The sequence below is a fragment of the Bos javanicus genome, chromosome 19, assembly GCF_032452875.1.
Source record: "Bos javanicus breed banteng chromosome 19, ARS-OSU_banteng_1.0, whole genome shotgun sequence".
NCBI lineage: Eukaryota > Metazoa > Chordata > Mammalia > Artiodactyla > Bovidae > Bos > Bos javanicus.
This window is the reverse complement of record NC_083886.1, coordinates 24,400,679-24,418,411: the sequence shown is the minus strand read 5'-3', so window position 1 is coordinate 24,418,411 and position 17,733 is coordinate 24,400,679. Positions and strand designations below refer to the sequence as shown.

The 17,733-nt window shown below is 54.2% G+C and overlaps 1 protein-coding gene and 1 long non-coding RNA gene across 7 annotated transcripts in view; one reads left to right on the top strand and one right to left on the bottom strand.

Annotated features, from left to right (window-relative positions):
* Window positions 1–17,733, top strand: part of SMG6 (SMG6 nonsense mediated mRNA decay factor) — a 200,674-nt gene that overhangs the window by 168,133 nt on the left and 14,808 nt on the right. For 4 of the 6 annotated variants that reach the window (XM_061390647.1, XM_061390651.1, XM_061390648.1 and 1 more), the window contains exons 14-15: window positions 10,206–10,382; window positions 14,086–14,232. In XM_061390647.1, the coding sequence (XP_061246631.1) occupies window positions 10,206–10,382; window positions 14,086–14,232 (324 nt within the window). Of the gene's footprint in view, window positions 1–9,139; window positions 9,413–10,205; window positions 10,383–14,085; window positions 14,233–16,564; window positions 16,822–17,733 lie in introns of those variants that run through there. The other 2 variants (XM_061390650.1, XM_061390652.1) reach the window with 2 other exon arrangements.
* On the bottom strand, window positions 1,655–16,902 carry LOC133231925 (uncharacterized). Its single transcript, XR_009731266.1, has 2 exons — window positions 16,815–16,902; window positions 1,655–11,705 (listed from the first exon to the last, which is right to left on the bottom strand). It is a non-coding gene; the product is annotated as an uncharacterized LOC133231925 (long non-coding RNA).

The window sequence follows — 17,733 nt, the reverse complement described above, 5'->3', positions numbered from 1 at the left end:
CAGCTTGTATATGCCAGGCATTTGGCTTACTTAAACCTTATCAAACTATAAATAAACTTCAGTTCACTTTAGTTGTTACCCACGTTTGTCGTGTCTCCAGCCATGAGACCCTGTGCGACTTAGGACTCAGGCTTCTAGATGGAGAGCCTGAAAATGCAGCTTACAGTGGCCTCAGGTCCCAGCCCTAAACTCAGGGAAATTCTCTTCACTGTATTTTTAATGTGCCATGGGGATTCTCGAGATACAGGTGTAATGCTTTCCTCCAAGCATGACATCAGTGCTTTGAAGAGAATGAGTCTCACCTCTTGCTGAGGTGTGTTGTACCTTGCCCTAGGGCACCAGCCTGCAGTGAAGACAAGGCAGGCCGTGCCCAGAGCTTGGCTTCTCATGGTATCTTATTTCAAACTAGAAACTCTGTAGGTAGCCTGTCAAAAGAGAGCATCATTCCTTATGGAGCCTGAATCTCCATGGGGAGCACCAGCCAAAGCAGAAAGGAGCATCTCTGAGTCTGTCCAGGGTGTCCCGTTGTGCAGCACAAGGAGCATGATTCACGGTTATACAGTGTGGCCAGCACCCCCGCCCACACGATTGTGGCGCCTAGAGTTGTCCTCAGGTCCCAGAGTTGCCGTCAGCCTCCACAGTCGGCCATCCACATCGTCCGACTACCCATAGTGTATATTAGAGGCAGCAGATAGATTTTTCTTTAAATACACACACACACACATACAGATTACATGCCTGTCCTCAAGAGCCTTCCTTAAGAGAAAACAGGATAGCCTAATGGGAGAAAGATACTGTGAAGCATAAACAGATGAAATTTATGGATGTCACGAACTTGAGAAGGAAGGTGGCATTCTCAGATGACAAATGAAGGACCCAAAGAGAACTTGATAGGCTCCAATGAAAGAAGTAAATAATTACACGAAATCCAATAGGAATAAACCTAAAATCCTACTTTATTCAGAAAGTCAGCACACACAGCAAGTAGTGTGCAGGACAATACTGAATAATGGGGTTTTTATAGCGTGGGGAGGCCTCAGTGAAGGAATGTGATAAAGGGAAATAGTTAGTGGAGGGCTTGCACGCAGAGGAGGGAGAGATTATTTAGCCACATATGTGAAAACACTTTGGGGATTTGTTGATTAAAAGCTCACAATGTGCCACTAGGGCAAAGTGGTGAACAGCAGAACATGTGCTTTTTTGGCCGATTCGCAGAATTGAGGTGTCCAGGATAGAACAGGGAGGAGCTGTGTGTTCTGTTCTCTGCTGCCAGACCGCACGTGGGCACTCCCTGCAGGAGACATTCGTCTCAGTGAAAGTCTTAGTGAGAGAATCCCCAGGATGTTGAGGAGACAGTTGAAGTGAGGAGCAGTGGAAGGAAGTGGGACTGTTTAGCCTAGAGAAGGTGTAACAGAGCAGACTTCAAAAAAATTGGAGGCCGGTCAGACAAAAGCAGAGTTAAGAACTTTGTCGTGGCCCCACAGAACAGAATTGGAAGCACAGGGAGGCAGATCTGGGCTTGAAAGGGATAGACATTTCCACTAATGAGAACAGCCCAAAGGTGGGATAGGTCCCCTAGAAGGGAACGAACCCCCTTGTAGGCTGAGAGCAGTAATGGACCTCTCACACAGCATGGTCAGGATGAAAGTCAATAGGAAAAAGAATCTGTTAAGTAGGCCATAAGAAAAATTACGTATATATGTCTTCAACATGAAGCGATAATGGTTTTAAGAGGCTCTTGAGTCCTCTGCACCCGACATAGACAGGAAAGGGCTGGCTCGCTGGGAGACGTAGCGGGTTCCAGGGAGGCTCTGAGTGACTGCTAGCTCACTTTGCGGCGTCAGTACAGGTGTGGAGGGCTCCCCATGCTGTCGGAGAAGGGGCAGAGGGCGTGGAGGCCTAGCCCGTAGGTGCTAGAGGGGCATCTGGGGATTTGGAAGAGGTCAGTGCCAGGTTACTGTCGGATCCCTCCTTGGCCTGAAAGTCCTGTGAAGTCAAGGACTGCATCTGCTTTGTTCTGTCTTTTTTAAACCATGTATGGTTTTTGTTTTTGTTTTTTTTAATATTTATTTATTTGACTTCCCTGGGTCTTAGTTGTGGCACTCGGGATCTTCAGTCTTCTTTATGGCACGCAGTATCTTTAGTTGCAGCATGTGGGCTCTAGTTCCCTGACCTGGGATCGAACCTGGGCCCCCTGCATTGGGAATGTGGAGTCTTAGCCACTGGACCACCCGGGAAGTCCTGCCTTATTCTATTCTTGCACAAAATGCCTGGCATGATCCTTGTTACATAGCAGAGCCTTAGGGAAAATGTGTGGGCAGTGGGCCAGCAGGCTGGACAATAACTTCTTGAAAAGAAAGAGTTTGAATCACACTTAAAGGAAGGTGAGGGAATGAATTGATTGCATGGAAGTAAAGGCCTGTAGGTCGAGGCAGTTTGGGGAGTCATCTTTAGTCTCAGAGGTACCAGGGGGCAAATGGCATGCAGGGGAATGTTGAACAGGGGTACCTGGAGTTGGGGGTTAGGGAGAAACAACGAGGAGGGAGTGAGGAGATGTCTGTTGGGGAGGCCTCACACGGACCGTGGGGAGCATTGAGAAGAGACGGGGATTTCACCTGGTGCCAAGGCTGAGCCCGAGGGATTTCTCCCTCCTGACTTCTTCAGGCTCTCTCCACCTAAAAGGGATAAAGGAGCGTGTGCCCAGTCTCTACAGAGGGCTTTTGCTTCTCCCAGGCTTCCTCTTCCTCTCCCCTTGAAGGAGAAGAGAAATGAGAATTCTGCCCTTTTGGGTGCCGTCAGTCTTTGGTGGGGCAGGTATCTCTCCTGGCAGCTTGATTCACCTGCTCTGAATGTGCCCCACCCCCTTCTACTGAATCCTCACGGTCTAGAATGGGGCCTCGTGCACACAGTAGACACTTAGTAAGCGTCTGTGGAGCTGAGTGGTGATTGGGTGTGTTGAATGCTGCAGGTCTCAGCATTCATCCCCACACACATAAATAAAACCAGAAGCAAACTGGGTGATGGAGCGTGCACACGAACCCAAGGGGCGGCCTCCTGATGCTGGTTGTCTGGAAGGCAAAGAGGCAAGTGGCTCGGAGCGACCAGAACTCCAGATACCGTGCTCCTGGCCCAGAACTAACCGGCAGTGTAGAAGCCGACTGCATGTGGATATTTGTAGACTGAGACAGACTCAGGCCTTTCCTCCCCAGGGGCTGAGCTTGTAGCCTCCCCTGCTGGTTCAGTGAGTGAGGGCCCCAGCACCAGAGCTCCAGGTTTCAGAGCAGCTGAAGCCAGCCAGACCTGAAAGGCTTGTGTTGGCAGTGCCAGTATCCGCCCAGCCCCTGCCAGTGCGGGTGGCTGCTCTCAGAGCCTCTGCAGGGGAAGCCGATTGGACTGCAGCCCGAGCTACTGCTGCCTATAGCTTGCTCCCTGCAACGCGCTCACTGTTGAGAATGCACCTTGCTCATACAGTCGGAGCTTAGAGCTCCAGGGGAAGAAAAAAGGTAGTTTCTTTCCACGAGGGAACGGTTCAAGAAGAGCCAGCTGTCCTCTACCCAGGAGAGCCAGGACTCCTCTCTCGCTTTGTTTAGAAGGTCCAAGCTCAGGAAATTCAGGTGGGTAGAAATTATTTTTCTTGTGTCGAGAGACCTGGAGCAAGGATGCAGCTTGTCTCATGTAAGGAGGATACCATTAACAGAGGCAGATCTGCCACCCACACCCCAATAGGAAAGGGCCAGAGGGTTAAGGCAGCTGTGATTCACCACAGGACCTTACTTGTGGTGTGTGCATTAGTGCCACGCTTGTCCTAAAGCCCCAGCCCTGGGGGCCCCTCTGGAGTCCTATAGAAAGCATGCAGGCCTGTGGTTAGGTCCCGAGTCCTTGTAGACAGTAGGAAAGGGGCCACTGCAGAAAGGCTGGCCCTTCCCTCCACCAAGTGCCTTGTCCAGTCACCTGGATCCAACACCTTAGCTTAAAATAAACTGTTTCAGCAGCTTCAGCAGCCAGGTGAGCATGCCAGGGCCTTTCCCCTCAGCCCAGGGCCGTGTGCCCTTACCTCTGAGCCTGGCTTCCGTACGTCTCCGTGGTGTCAGACGGAGTCCCCCTCCTGCCTCTGAGCAGAGCAGGGCAGCACAGAAGAAGAAGCATCACAGCCACTCATGTATTTAGCACTTTTTGAGCCCAGGCACCTTGCTGTATATTTGAGATGCATTATCTCTCTCAAACAGCTTTGATCCGGGGCTCAGAGACATTGAGTAACTTGCCTGAGGACACACAGCTAGAAAGTGTCCATCACCACTTGAATTTAGACCTCTACCTGTAAAGCCCAGGCTCTTCACCAAGCTGCTGTATGACCTCAACTTGCCTGTTCCCAAAATGGACCTGTTTTTCCTTCTGTACTTACCTTCTTGCCACCAGTGTATGCTCCACTTCGCCTCTGTTCTCCCACCTCTCTTCCTAGTGTGAACATAATCTCCATCTCTCTCACCCTTACCAAGTCTTCCTACCTGACCATTTGCCAGTTCCCACCCACCCCTCTCTAGGAAACTTAAGGCCAGTGCACGCGCGCGCACACAAGTACACGGTGGGGGGGATATGGGTGGGGATAGCTGGCTGCCATTCACTCTGAACAGGCATCTGTGCCTTGCCAGCTGATTGGTAACAGCCCGCATTGCCTTCACGAAGAAGAAAACACAGCTGTTGGGACCAGACATGTGGAATGGTGTGGCTGCTGCAGGGTGGGTTTGCCCAATGATGTGAGCATTTTGCCTTGTGACCCGTAGACCCCTCAGCTGGCGCAGACCAACCGTAAGCACTGAGTCTGGACACTGGGATCAAAAGAGACTGAGGGCCAGGCCTGTGCTGGAAGCAGGGGGGTCCTGCTGCAGCAGGGATGGGGAGCAAGTGACCCGCTGACCAAGTGGAGGCCCTGGGACAGGATACCCGGGGCTCGTCAGGATCCGTGTCTGGCACAAGGACCCAGACATTTTCTCCTTGTCCACTTTGTCATTCAGCGCCTGCCAGGTTCTTCCCTCCTTTCCCCTCTGACCTGTGACCCTCTCTCAGTGCGGTACCCATCCGTCCTGATTCAGCTGGGCTGGGAGTATCTGTTTCCCCCTCATCGTGAGCAGCTGCCTCGGCCTTCAGAGGGATTGTGCATCCTCAAAGCCAGCTTCCCTCCCCTAGGAACGTGAATAACCCCTTTCCTCTGTCCCCCCAGCTCCAGAGGATTCCCTGTGTCTGAACTTTCATTGGCAGACCTCTTCTCAGGCTGACCCACCCTCGGCCACTGTAGAATCATCCTTCCAGGATGACCGACCCACCCTTCGGTCTCCTGTGAGGATGAGTTGTGTATCACTGGAGGTTCTCAGTTTGTGAAAACACTGTAGTCTGAGTCAGTTTCTTGTAGCCAATCATGCAGGCTTGGCTTATTAAAGATGATAATTAACCCATTGCTAATTGACTTCAGCAGCCAGCCGGGCGGGCCTGTGTTTTACCAGCCTTGGTCGTGGGTTTATAGGCTATGTTAAAATTTCTTAATAATCTCAGCAAGACTTCACTTTTCTGTCTGCATCTTATTTGCTCTAAGGACATTCTGTGAAATTAACAAGCTATAAAGTTTGATTGAAGGTTTCAACAAATGTGAAAGTAATTGGCTCCATTTAGAGAAACAAGAAAAATAACCTGTAAACTTGAGTTTGTAGGGGAAAACCCGTGTGATTTCTCTCTGTAACCAGAGGAGCAGTAGCAAGCAAGACTTTTTAAAACCAGAAAAGAAAAAAAAAAAAAAAATAGAACTGGCTGATAGAGCAAGTTTAAATTCTGACCGCCCCAAACCAAAAATTTAGAAAAAGACATTTTGCAAAATGTAGCCAGCCGCTCCAGTGTCTGTGCCTTCCAGGAGGCCTGTCTGGAGAAAACGGGGGCCCAGTAAAGATGCAGCGAGTCCCTCATTCTGTGGAGCTTGCATCCAGAGGCCTGGTTCAGCTCTCTGGCCCCTCCTCCCCTTCCCTGGCTGCTGTTAAGTCTCACAACTTAACATGCATCTGTGGTACCTGCTGCTCAGTTCCCCGTCGCTCCCTCTCCCTCCACCGCCTTCTATAAGAGCTTAGATCTGTTTTTCTGTTTCTTCAAGGCCTCTCTGCACAGGCTGTGCTGATGCTCTGCTGCGTGGCCATGGAGACCCACCGGTTTTCAGAGAACACCATTCGTTCTCTGCTCATCCACCACCCCACCCAAGATATGCCCCAGACTGCCTTCCCTCTTCTCTCTTTACCCTGGCGGTTTCTTCCTGCTTTCCTCTAGACCTCACCTTCCTCTGGGCACCAGCCTCCACTCACCACATGCACGCTCACGTTATCTCTCTCGAAGGGACTGAGCCCAGGACAGGCCAGGCTCCCATATCGCCAGCCACATCTCACTTTCAGTTTTCCTTTCTGCTGGGTTCTTTGCGTGTGGACCTGACCCGGGTGATAGCTGGAGCCCTGAAGCTCGAGGTTTCAGTTCCCACCAGCGGGGCACGCTGCCCCAGACGGCCTTTGGGGGAGGGGAAGGGGCTTTCTCTGGGTGCCCTTCTTTGAGCCCTTCCCTGACCCAGAGCCCCAGTTTCCTTTCCTTCTTTCTTTTTAAATTTTATTTATTTTTGGTTGTGCTGAGTCTTCGTTGCCGCGCAGGCGTCTCTCTAGTTGCGGCTAGCGGGGGCTACTCTTCTTGTGGTGTGTAGGCTTCTCCTGGCAGTGGCTTCTCTTGAGAGCCCCAGTCTCCTTTCAGAGCTGACTGGAGTGAGACATGAGAGGCATTTTGTTCAGTAACTTTGGAGTTCCTCGTAGTCTCCTGCACCATGAGTCCCTCCAGGAGGACGATGACTGCCCCTAGGAAGGTGCGGGCCTCAGGTTCGCCAGGTCTTAGGTTCCCCAGGTGTTCCCTGGCCACCAGGCCTTTTCCTTACCTCCATCACTGGTCCAGCCCCACCTGTTTACAGCCCAGATCTTTCTCCTCTAGAGAATCTAGAATTTGCCCAGAGCTACAATGTACATACCACTTACATTCTCTGTTTTTCATTGATACAGAATGGAAAAATGTACTCACGAACAGAGCTATTGTGGGGATTATGTCATAGACTGCATCTGGGCTCCTTCCTTTCTGAGCGGGGAGCCCAACTTTAACCCCTCTCCTACCAGGAAATCCTCCTTGGCCAGACAAAGCTCGCCTTGGAGTTGGCTCTTTGTGGGTGGTTTAAAGGGCTTCATCTGTTGTGACAGCCCTTTTTATACACATTTAAACTTTTCTTGCCCAACTCAAGTGCTGGAGGCTTTGTATAGGAGGAACCTACCCTGCGGGGTTGGTGCCTCCCATCTGAAAGCAGAAGGCTTCAGCAGACAGGCCAGTGGGCTGGAGACCGAAGGTGTTTCTGGGCCCCCGGACAAGCCCTGGACTTTCTGCCTCTCAGAGTTCCCAGCTCCTTGATCGCTCCAGCCCCACTCTTTACCCCCGCAGTGCACTCTGAAACCTAAGGAGACTGTACAGCCGTGGCTCTCCTCCCCCATAGTTGGATCACGAAGGCAAGAACACCCTTCCAAAAGGCTGGGTGACTTCTCTCTCTCCAAACTTGCAGAATTCTTTTTCATACCCCACTTAGAGACCCCATTGGATCAGCGCTCCTTTGAGAATCATCCAGGAGCTCCTTGCCCTCCAGGAGGAACTGATGGCCACAGCAGACAGAAGCCCCCAGAAGCCAGGTTCCTTCCAAACAGAGTGAAAACTAAAATGGGGGTAGGTGGTGGAGCAGGGGCTGGGGAAGGCAGGCGACACTGCTTCTGTGTGTGTGTCCACGTAGATGACAGCTCCCTGCGATCCTCTAAGGATGTGCCGTGGGCCGGCTCAGGATGTCTGCATCCCTGGAAATCCCCGTATCCAGGAGCCCCACGTCCACACATGTGGCCTTCCTCCCTCTTGGCCAGGAACTCGGCGTGCCCTCCGGCCCATGCCCTAACAGCAGGAATTGTCCGGCTCGCCTGTCAGCACACACACCCCCAGGCACACTCTCGTCTCCTGGGCACATTTCAGCTGCACACTCAGCGGGAGCGCCAGTGTACCCCTCGCCCCAGGGTGATGCTAGGGACCACCGTCAGGTTTTTCCTCTGTCCTTCTCTCACTCCTTCACCCCACCTCCTCTCCATTCGGTGACAACAGCCTCACACCGAAAAGGAAAGTCCTGGCTCCATTACATAATTCTCCATAGTGCAAGCAGTAGCTGGGGCAGAAGGTCAGAGGTCACAGTGGGGTCAGGTGGCTGACACACACTGTAACGACAAGGTGGTTAAAATTAGACCACAGAGAGGAAACTGGCAGTCTTGTGGAAATGCAGAAGTTTCCTCTGCAAGTGAGAGGCTGGGGATGCAGGGAGGCCGCTGTGCGTGCTGGTTGCCAGGCTATTACTCATTTCAGCTCTGTTCTTTAATGCCTCTTAGCCCCTGCTTCTGTATTTCTAGCCTTCCTCATCCCATGTGTGAAGACACGCGATGGAACCCACGGTGACCCGCTCTGGCCCGGCATGCACTTCTTCCCTCTTTGGAAGCACAGGACTGGGCACCCCAAGCTCACGACAGCTGTCCTTCCCTCAGCCGTTCCCGGGTGGCTGAGCACCTTTCAGGCCAGCCTCCCAGGTGGTCGAGGTATTCAGCCTGCGATTCAGGCCTCAGTTGCTGCCCAGGCCGTTGGTGGGGCCAGCAGAGGCGCTGTCGGTCCTGAGCCGTGTGCCTCCGTCCTGGGCCTCCATCCAGGCTGAGACGTGGCCAACGATGGAGGCGCATGGCTCAGGGCTGACAGTCGTGTGCGGTCAGCCTCCCCCAGCCACCCGGCTGCCAGAGTGGTACTCGTCTCCACCGGCTCCTGGCGGACTTGGGTCCTGCCTGCCTCATCTTTCCCTCTGGTACAGCCAGGCTTCCCTGCACCTCTCAGCCCTCCCCATGCGCCTCCCTAGTGCCCCGCTTGTCCCCGGCGCCCCTTGCCAGGGAAATGCAAGATGTAATCTCTGCCACCAGGGGGTCGGGCATTATTACCCAGGCAAGGGGGATAACGAAGACACCTGCGCACCACTGAGCAAACAATCTGAGACAGTCTCCAGGTTAGTTACCACGCTATGCGGAGCAGCCAGGGCAGTCTGTGTCACACGATAGGATGGGAGGCATGGTGTTGGTGGCAGGTTGGGGGCCGGAGTCATGGTCATGGAGGGGCTGCCACCCTGCAGCATATTTGGCCACCACAGTGTTTCCTTTTGGGAATGGCCTTCACTACTTGTGAGCTCCAGATCCAAGGGGAGCCCCTCTCCTCCCTTGGTGAGTGCCCTCCCAGAAGGGAGGAGAGGACCCCAGAGGTCAGGGAGGAAGAAAGGGCACGAGAAGGTGCAAAGCAGGTGGGTTTGCAGGTTTCGCAGGAGAAGGACCCCAGGCAGGGTGACTGGAAACTTTATCTCAGCCACTTACAAATGTGATGATTGCTCAAGACAGTGATTTCATTTCAGCTAAATCAGCCCCAGCTTCTCTGACAGGACTGGCTTGTGTGCTGATGTGGCCACATGGGAGCGGGACAGCCCAAACCCCTGGAGGAACAGAGCTCGGTGGAACACCCTGCTTCCACCTGCTTTGCCTGTCTCCCTTCTCCTGACAAGTTTCCTGCTGGACCCCCGTCTCTTGAGCACAAGAAGCTCTTAGGTGGGGCAGGAACCTGTCAGGGGAAACCTGAAATGAAACAGCCAAGAAAGCCCTCATCATTCATTTCTCACTCAGGCTGGAAGTTCTCCCCTCAGGAGTCTGACGAGAGTGGAGCTGGGAGCAGAATGGAGAGTGGCAGTGAGAGTACCAGGACTCCAAGTTCTGTGACCATCAGCATCTTACCCTCCACCCTTCCTTCTATCCAGCTAGATACCATATCAGGACTTAAGTCAAAGAGAGGCAAAACCCCAGAGGACAACGGTCATTGGTGCTGGGGGTGTCCACTACCCTAGAGATGACCTGAGGGGAGATGGTGGTGACTCAAAGATCTTGGCCTTTGGCCTCATCTCACATACACACGATCCCGCTCACTCTCCCCACGCACCCCCACCATGCAGATGACACATTTCTCGGGTGCCCCTAAGCCTCCAGTCAATGTCTCTCATCTTCCCTTTTAGAAAGTGCTGTTTTTCTTCTCTCTCTCTCGCCCCGTAGGTTATTGCAGCCGACTGCAAAAGGGTCACAGTGCTGAAGTATTTTCTGGAAGCCCTTTGTGGACAAGAAGAGCCTCTGCTGGCATTCAAGGGTGGAAAATATGTGTCAGTGGCACCCGTCCCAGACACCATGGGAAAGGAAATGGGAAGCCAAGAGGGAAAACAACTGGAAGATGAGGTACAATGCGGGAAGAGCCCGCTGTGGCCAAGGGACGGCTCCCCCCAGCCCCGCTCTGCCCAGGGTTCAGCGTTGACCCCTGGCTATTTATAACCACCCAGAGCAGTGGCGATGCCGACGTGACCAGCCGGCTGGCTCCTCAGGAGTGCACTCTGCTGGTGCCCCTTCCTGCCAGTCCCACCCCAATGCCTCCATCTCGCTCTGCTACGAGTTCCAGATGCTTCTTTTTAATGTTGCATTGGAGGAGAAGGGAGGGAAGAAAGAGTTTAATAATGTGCAGCTCTGGCGGCTTAGGGAAGGGGGTCGGGGGGGTGGGGAGTGTTAGGGTTCAGGCCGAGGATCAAGTTTATGGATGTGTGGAGCCCAGCGCAGCACAGGCCCGAACTGCAGCCTCCAGCGCACGTACAGGAAGAGCTGACATTGCTGGCCCCGTGTGGAAAATCACCCCCTCCCTCGCTCCCTCCCGCCCTCCCTCCTGCACATCCTGATGTGATTAAGGAATTCTCCTCTTGTTTGTTTGCCCTTGGTTGTTCCTGTAGCCCTTGCCTCACTCACTCCAGACAGTGTATGTGAGCGTGTATGTGTGTGCACCAGCCCAAGTGCCCACCCCTTAGACCCCGCTGGTGTTGGCCTCACCGTGCATGTAGGTTTCTTTCTGGGGGTGACTGTTACTGCGGTTCTGCGTGCAGGGGGTTTGTGTGTCAGCTTAAGTTGAACACTGCTGCCAGCTGCCCCACCGTCTGTGGGTGGTGAGTCGGTGTGAGGTGGGGCACTGTGGGTGCGACTGTGGGTGCGTGTGTGCGTTTACTGCCGCTGCCCGCTGCCCTGCTGTGTGTCTGGGTGTGGATGACTGCTGGGGGTGCACACAGAGCCCACCTTGCCTGATGCTCATCTCTGCCCTCCTCTTTGCCCCCCACCCCGCCAGTGTTAGAGGCAGAGGGGGCTTAGGTGGGAAGGAACGTGGGACTCAAGGAGGAGACGGAAGCAACTGCAGCCAGAGGCCAGGTCAGCCGTCGGCCAGCACAGTCATTTGGCCTGTGGCGGTCTCCAGCGCCCGGTGGAGCAGGGCGGGGTTCGGGGATGAAATCAGCAGCAGGCCCGGGAAGCCAGATGTCAGCTGGATGCTGTCGCTGGTGATCTGAGGCAGTGATAGAGTGGCCACCTTTGCTTCAGAGTCTTCAGAGCAGCACAGTCTTGGATCGGCTTCATTGGAATAGCCGGAGAACCCCACCCCACCCCTAATGACACAGGGCTCTGCTTCCAGGCGAGAGGTAGTTCCAAGGATGAAGCTAAGCCCATGATTCCAGGCCCTCCAGATGAAACCTGGGCAGGGAGTAACGGGAAAGAATGAGCTGTCAGTATGGGAGGAGCCAGTGGGCTTGCTAAAGCCACCGGGGTGTCCAGGCTCTGGGCAGGGCAGAGCAGTGCCACCCAAGCCCTGGGCACCGTGGAGGGAAGCCTGGGCGGGGTAGCGCCCCAGTGGGCTCTCTCAGCCGTGTTTTAAGGCTGAGGCAGGCAGTAGGTGAGTAAGGTAGCTCTCCAGGGTACTGCAGGAGATGTCCCCTGGCCCAAGAGCCTGCAGGACCAGATCCAGGGCAGCAGGCAAGCCCAGAGGGTGGGGCTCCGCCCCTCACAAGGAGCAGTCCAGCTCCTGGCCCTAGATCTCTGCTGTGCCACACTGTCTCCCTCCTTCCAAGGCTTCTTGCCCAGACAAAGGTTGTGACCCACGCTGTGCTGCCCACTTCTTCCTTTTCCCACGAGCCTCCTGGGTTCCTTTGTGTTAGTGGCCCCTGGGAAACCCTGCTTACCCTGGTCTGTGTAATTTCATAACCCTGCACTTCCTCGTTTGGTGTGAGAGCTGAGCCAACCTCAGACAAGCCTCACTGACCCTCTTTTGACCTCAGTCAGGCTCAGCGCAAGCCCCATGATAACCCTGTGTATCGCTGATCAGAGCACACAGGGGCAGTGTCTCCCATAGGCCGGCCAGGGACCTGACTCCCCTCACCCCGTCCAGGTTATCCCCTAAGACAGGAAGTAAATGTGCAGAGAGCCTTCCTCCTTCCCAACCCCTGGGCCACTCTGGAAGCGGGTGACACTGCAGGAGCCTGCAGATTGTCAGATGAGTAGTGACTGCAGACAGCACCCCAGACCCCGAGACCTCTTAGGTTAGTGGCAGTTCTGAGATCTCGTCTAGTGGCCCCTTCCTGAGATCTTGTCCCTCTCCACCCTGTAAAACTGAGCCACTTAAGGTGATCGAGAGAGGAAGAGGGGAGCTGTTCATTCAGACATCTTTCTTCATGAGCAGAACAGAGTCTGTCTCCTTAAGGATGCTGCCGAGACACCTAACCCCCTCACCCCTCGATTCTCCTAAGACAAGGCACTGCCTGCCCACTGACACGCTCTGCTAACCACTTTCTGCAAACCGTGTCCATCGGAATGCCATCGCAACGGGCAGTTGGAGGAAAGGGTCGCCTGTGTTGAGCAGGATCCCTGTGGGCCTGCGGGAGCACAGCTGGGCTGCTAAAGCTGGCCTTGAGCTCCATCTAGGTCCAGGGCCGCACCTGCACCGATGGGGTTCGTTGGTAGGAGCGCAGACTTTGGAATCAGACTCACTGAGGTTTGAGTCCCTGGTCTGCCGCTTGCTCACCTCGTGAACCTGAGCAAATTGTTTAACTCTCTAGACCTCTATTTGTTCATTTATTAACTAGGGGTGATGAAAGCATCCATTCACAGGCTGTTGTATTAAATGAGTTATTAATATGTGAAAAATGCTTAGCTGGGTACCTGGCTTCATAGTAAGCACTCAGTAAGTGACAGCTGTTACTGTCATAATCATCATCATCATTATCATCCAGTTATCACTCAGACCCAGGAATCTTCTGCTCAACCACCCCCTGTTACCGTGCTAACACTGTCCCTCCAAGGGAGCTCTCTCGGGCAGCTGCATGTTCTCCACTGACCAAGGCCAAGAGGGAGGGAGTGAGAAGTAGAGCCCAGGACCACCCGGGGAGTAGTGGCTTCTAAGAGCGAGGCTGCAAGCAGGGAGGTGCCATCCCTGGGGAAGGTGCCTCCAGCCTGGCAGGAGACTCCTTAAGCCAGCCCGCCTTCTCCCGGTCTGTCCCAGCCCCCGGAGGGCAGCCGTGCAAGGTCGTGTCATGTGAATTCCCGTCATGGGGCCCCCAGCCCTCACACCGCCAGCCTGTGGTCTTAAAGAGAAACCAGGGCAAGGTCCGCTGAGCTGCAGCATCTGCTCCCTGACGCCGTCTGGGGCGAGGGCGCGTCCACGCCCAGCTCCCAGCTGTTGGCCAGAGTGATTCCTATCAGATCATTAGCATGAATTACACTTCAGTTGGGTGGTTTAACTTTCTCTTATCGTTTTCCCCTTTGGTGAATTTCAAAATGAAAATAGGCCCAAAGTTTGACGTTTGGAGTATGTGCAAAGAAGAAAGGTCTGTGACTGTAGGCATGGAAGTAGATACAGTGTGGATCTGTGAGTGTGCAAGAGGAGGACCCTGGAGTGCACAGGAGAGCCAGGGGAAAATGTGACACTTCCCTGAGCCGAGGGGAACACACAGCGTGGGGCCCTGTGCAGGGAATGGTCAGAGAAGCCCGAGTTGAGATGCGGGAGGGACCAAAGGGTGGGTCTGGTCAGTGCTGTGGGCTCACGGTCTCCTCTCTCTCCTGACGTGCGCCCCCGCCGAAGGAGGAGGACGTGGTGATTGAAGACTTTGAGGAAGACTCGGAGGCCGAAGGCAGCGGGGGCGAGGATGACATCAGGGAGCTTCGGGCCAAGAAGCTGGCTCTGGCCAGGAAGATAGCGGAGCAGCAGCGTCGCCAGGAGAAGATCCAGGTGGGGCCTGGCCATGCACACGGTTCTGGTGTGGGTGGTGGTCTGCTCAGGGCCCAGGGGAGATGGGAGCAGGGGAAAGCAGGACCCTCTCGCTGGGACCTGACTGGTTCCACCACCTGTGTTCTTCCTCCGCCGCTCAATTCTGGTTTGGCGCCTGCAGTCCCCCTCCTCCTGGGATCCAAGGCAGAGTCAGGTTCTTCCCCAAGAATCTGCCGAAAGCTCCTCCCCTTGTGATGATCTGTGATGCCGCACAGACCCGACCTTTCACACAGTTTCGGGGGTTTCCCAGTTCCCCTGAGCCTCGTGCAGACACTCCTGGAGAAACCAAGGTTCTCTATTGAGAACACCTGTTCTCGGGGGTGAGCTGGTGTCATGGCCACAGTCCGGCTGCATGTATTCCCACTGTAGTAGCCAAGCCCCTCTGGATAGGACACGCTAAACCCTTCAGAGAGAAACTCTCCATCTCCACACCAGGATTCTCACATCAGCGGGCCTCTCGTGGACCCGTATGTCCCTGCCCGCAAACTTTTCCTTATGGTTCTCCCAGGTCCAGCTCTTGTGCTGTAAGCTCACTTCCTCTTATCTATTCCTCTTATCTGTCAGGGCAGACGGGGAAGGGCCAGCCACACTCCTGCTTTAAGACTAGCTGCACACGTGGGGAAGTGCCAGTCCTCTTCAGGGATGTCTGTCTTCAGCCCTCTCTTCACCCACCTCTGGCCTTTGGGATGGAGCACAGTGTGTGTGGTCAGGCTGACCTGATGAGGCTGGGCTCTACCACTCACCAACCATGTGTCTTCGGGCACATGGTTTTACTTCTCCGGACCAGTTTCCTCATTTGCACAGTAAAAGTAGTGGCAGCACCTCCCTTGTGGAATGGCTGTGAGGCCTGCAGGAGCTGGTGCACATAAGGCCCCAGCACAGCGCGTGGCACGTGGGGTGTGCTCGCGGCACACCGAGGGCTGACAGCAGACTGATGGTCCACCAGACAGAGCCCTGCCCTGGGAAGAGCCCTGTCTGTGGGGATCCGTGGGCCTTTAGACATGTGTGTACCAGTCGACCAGTTGGAATTAAGCGTGGTACCTCTACAGCATCAGCGTCACGGCGGTATGGCCGCTGCCTCCCTCTTTTCGTGATCTCTGTAAACCTCTGTCCTGGCCCTCAGAGCTTCGTCCTCAGGATGTCTGTCTTCCTGACCTGAAGCTCTTTTCTTCCTCATCAGTCGTCCCAAAAGTTGTGTCCATACTGCCACCTCCATTTCTTAACTCTCACCCCAACAGTTATAGCGTCGACTGTATCAGAGGTCCCCAAGTACCTGTCTTTGTTGATTCTTCATTACGCTTGAGTTCCCTGTGGCTTTGGGCCCTGAAGCCACCTCTCTCCAGCTCACAAGGACCTTCGTATTCTGTCTGTTGACCACACCAACCTCCTGGGCTTCTAGACCATCGTTCTTTATTTGCTCTCCTCATTCCTTTCTCTTACTTCTTAGTCTTAGCATGCAGAGTTGACACTCAGCAGATATTTTTGTTCAGTGGGTTCATGAATGATACCAAAAAGAGCGTCATTTTTTTTTTTTTTAATTTTTAAAATTATTTATTATTACTTTTTGGCTGTGCTGGGTCTCCGTTGCTGAGTTTGGGCCTTCTCTAGTTGTGGCGAGTGGGGACTCCTCTCTTCACTGTGGTGCTCAGGCTTCTCTTTGCAGTAGCTTCTCTTGTTGCAGAACACACGCTCTAGGGCAAGGCTCAGTAGTTTTGGTTCACAGGCTTAGTTGCCCCGCAACACGTGAGATCTTCCTGAATCAGGGATCAAACCCATGTCCCCTGCTTTCGCAGGTGGATTCTTAACCACTAAACTATCAAGGAAGTCTGAGAGCATCATCTTAAAGTTCCTCACTGGCTTTTAAGCCCTCATGTCTGCTTTTTTTAGTTTGTAGTTTTATTTATATTTGGCTGTACCGGGTACTCACGGCTACACAGGTGTTTCCTCGTCGCAGCGAGTGGGGGCTACTCTCTAGTTGTGACGCGTGGATTTCTCATTGTTGCGGAGCACGGACTCCAGGGTGTGCAGGCTTTAGTAGTGGTGGCACGTGGGCTTAGTAGCTGCGGCTCCCGGGCTCTAGAGCACAGACTCAGTAGTTGTGGCGCACGGGCTTAATTGCCCCACAGTATGTGGGATCTTCCCAGCCCAGAGATTGAACCCATGTCCCCTGCACTGGCAGACAAATTCTTTACCACTGAGCCACCAGGAAAGCCCCCTCTTGACTGATTTCTTATCAGATCGTGTCTGTCCACTCATTCATGCCCTCCTCTCCTCTCCATTCCCATCGCCACAGTTGTTGCTTTAGCCTAGGGATTGACTAGACTGGAGCCAGCAACCTGCACTGCACAAGTCTGACGGGGTCCTGTTTACCTTGGAGTCTATGAATGGCAGCTCCTGGAGTTGTGGAACCAGGTCTGTGAGCCAGGCTCACTGCCTGCAGTGCATCATTATACATAGTTTCACCGTTCCCTTCCCAAAAGAGCCATTCCCCTGCCCAGGAATCATCAGCACCTTTGCTTGGCTAATAAAGTTGAATTCCTTACTGTGGCATCTGAGGCTGTTCCCAGTCTGTTTTCCCAGCCTCTTCTCCCATTCCTCGTGAGCCCTCACAAGCTGTGGGCTGTTGGGCAAATGCTTTGACTTCCTCGAGCCCGTTTCCTCACCTGTCAGACGAAAGTGGTGACAGCATCTCCCTCAGAAAACAGTGCATGCGAAGTGCCCGTCCATCCAGACACTCCGGCCCCGCTGCCTGGACAGCACCAACCCTCCTTCCTCCCACCGTCCCCAGACAGCGCTCCCCTTCCCCATGCTATGTCTTGCTGCTCCCTCAAGCCCAAGTACCCTTTTTTCTGCTCTACATTTCCTATTACCTGTTGAAATTCTATTCTTCCCTCAGTCCCCAGACGAAACCCCATCTCCCCAGTGAAGCCTTCCCCGACTCCCCCTAGGAGGAATTCACCTCTCTGCTTAGTGCTCCTGTGGCACTGATTTATACTTCACTTGTGAAATGTATATCGCGTCTCAGATTACACTTATTGCTGGGCTTGTTCCCCGGCTGCACCACGAACTCCTTGGAATCAGGTCCTGCGTCTTCCGCTCAGTGTGGTAAGCAGTGCTGAGCACCTACCAGGCTGGTTACAAGGGGACATGGGGGTGAACCAAGGAAGTCCCGCCCCAGAGTGTCCACTGGCACGGAGGTCAGTGACGTGTGGTGGGCGCGAGCCCTGTTACCAAAGGGGAGCACCGGCCGCTGGAGGAGCGCATGCCGAGGGGACCTGGCCTTGTCCCGAGTGCCATGGGCAGCCCGGCCTCACGGGTGACAGGCGGTACCTGGCAGTGGTCCCGTGCGGGACTTGACTTCCGGGGCCCGTGGCCGCTCCTGCCTGGGGAGCCCATCCGCCCCTTGGCTCCCTCGGAGCAGGGTGCTCGGGTCCAGGCACCAAGGGCCTGCTGCGGGCCGTC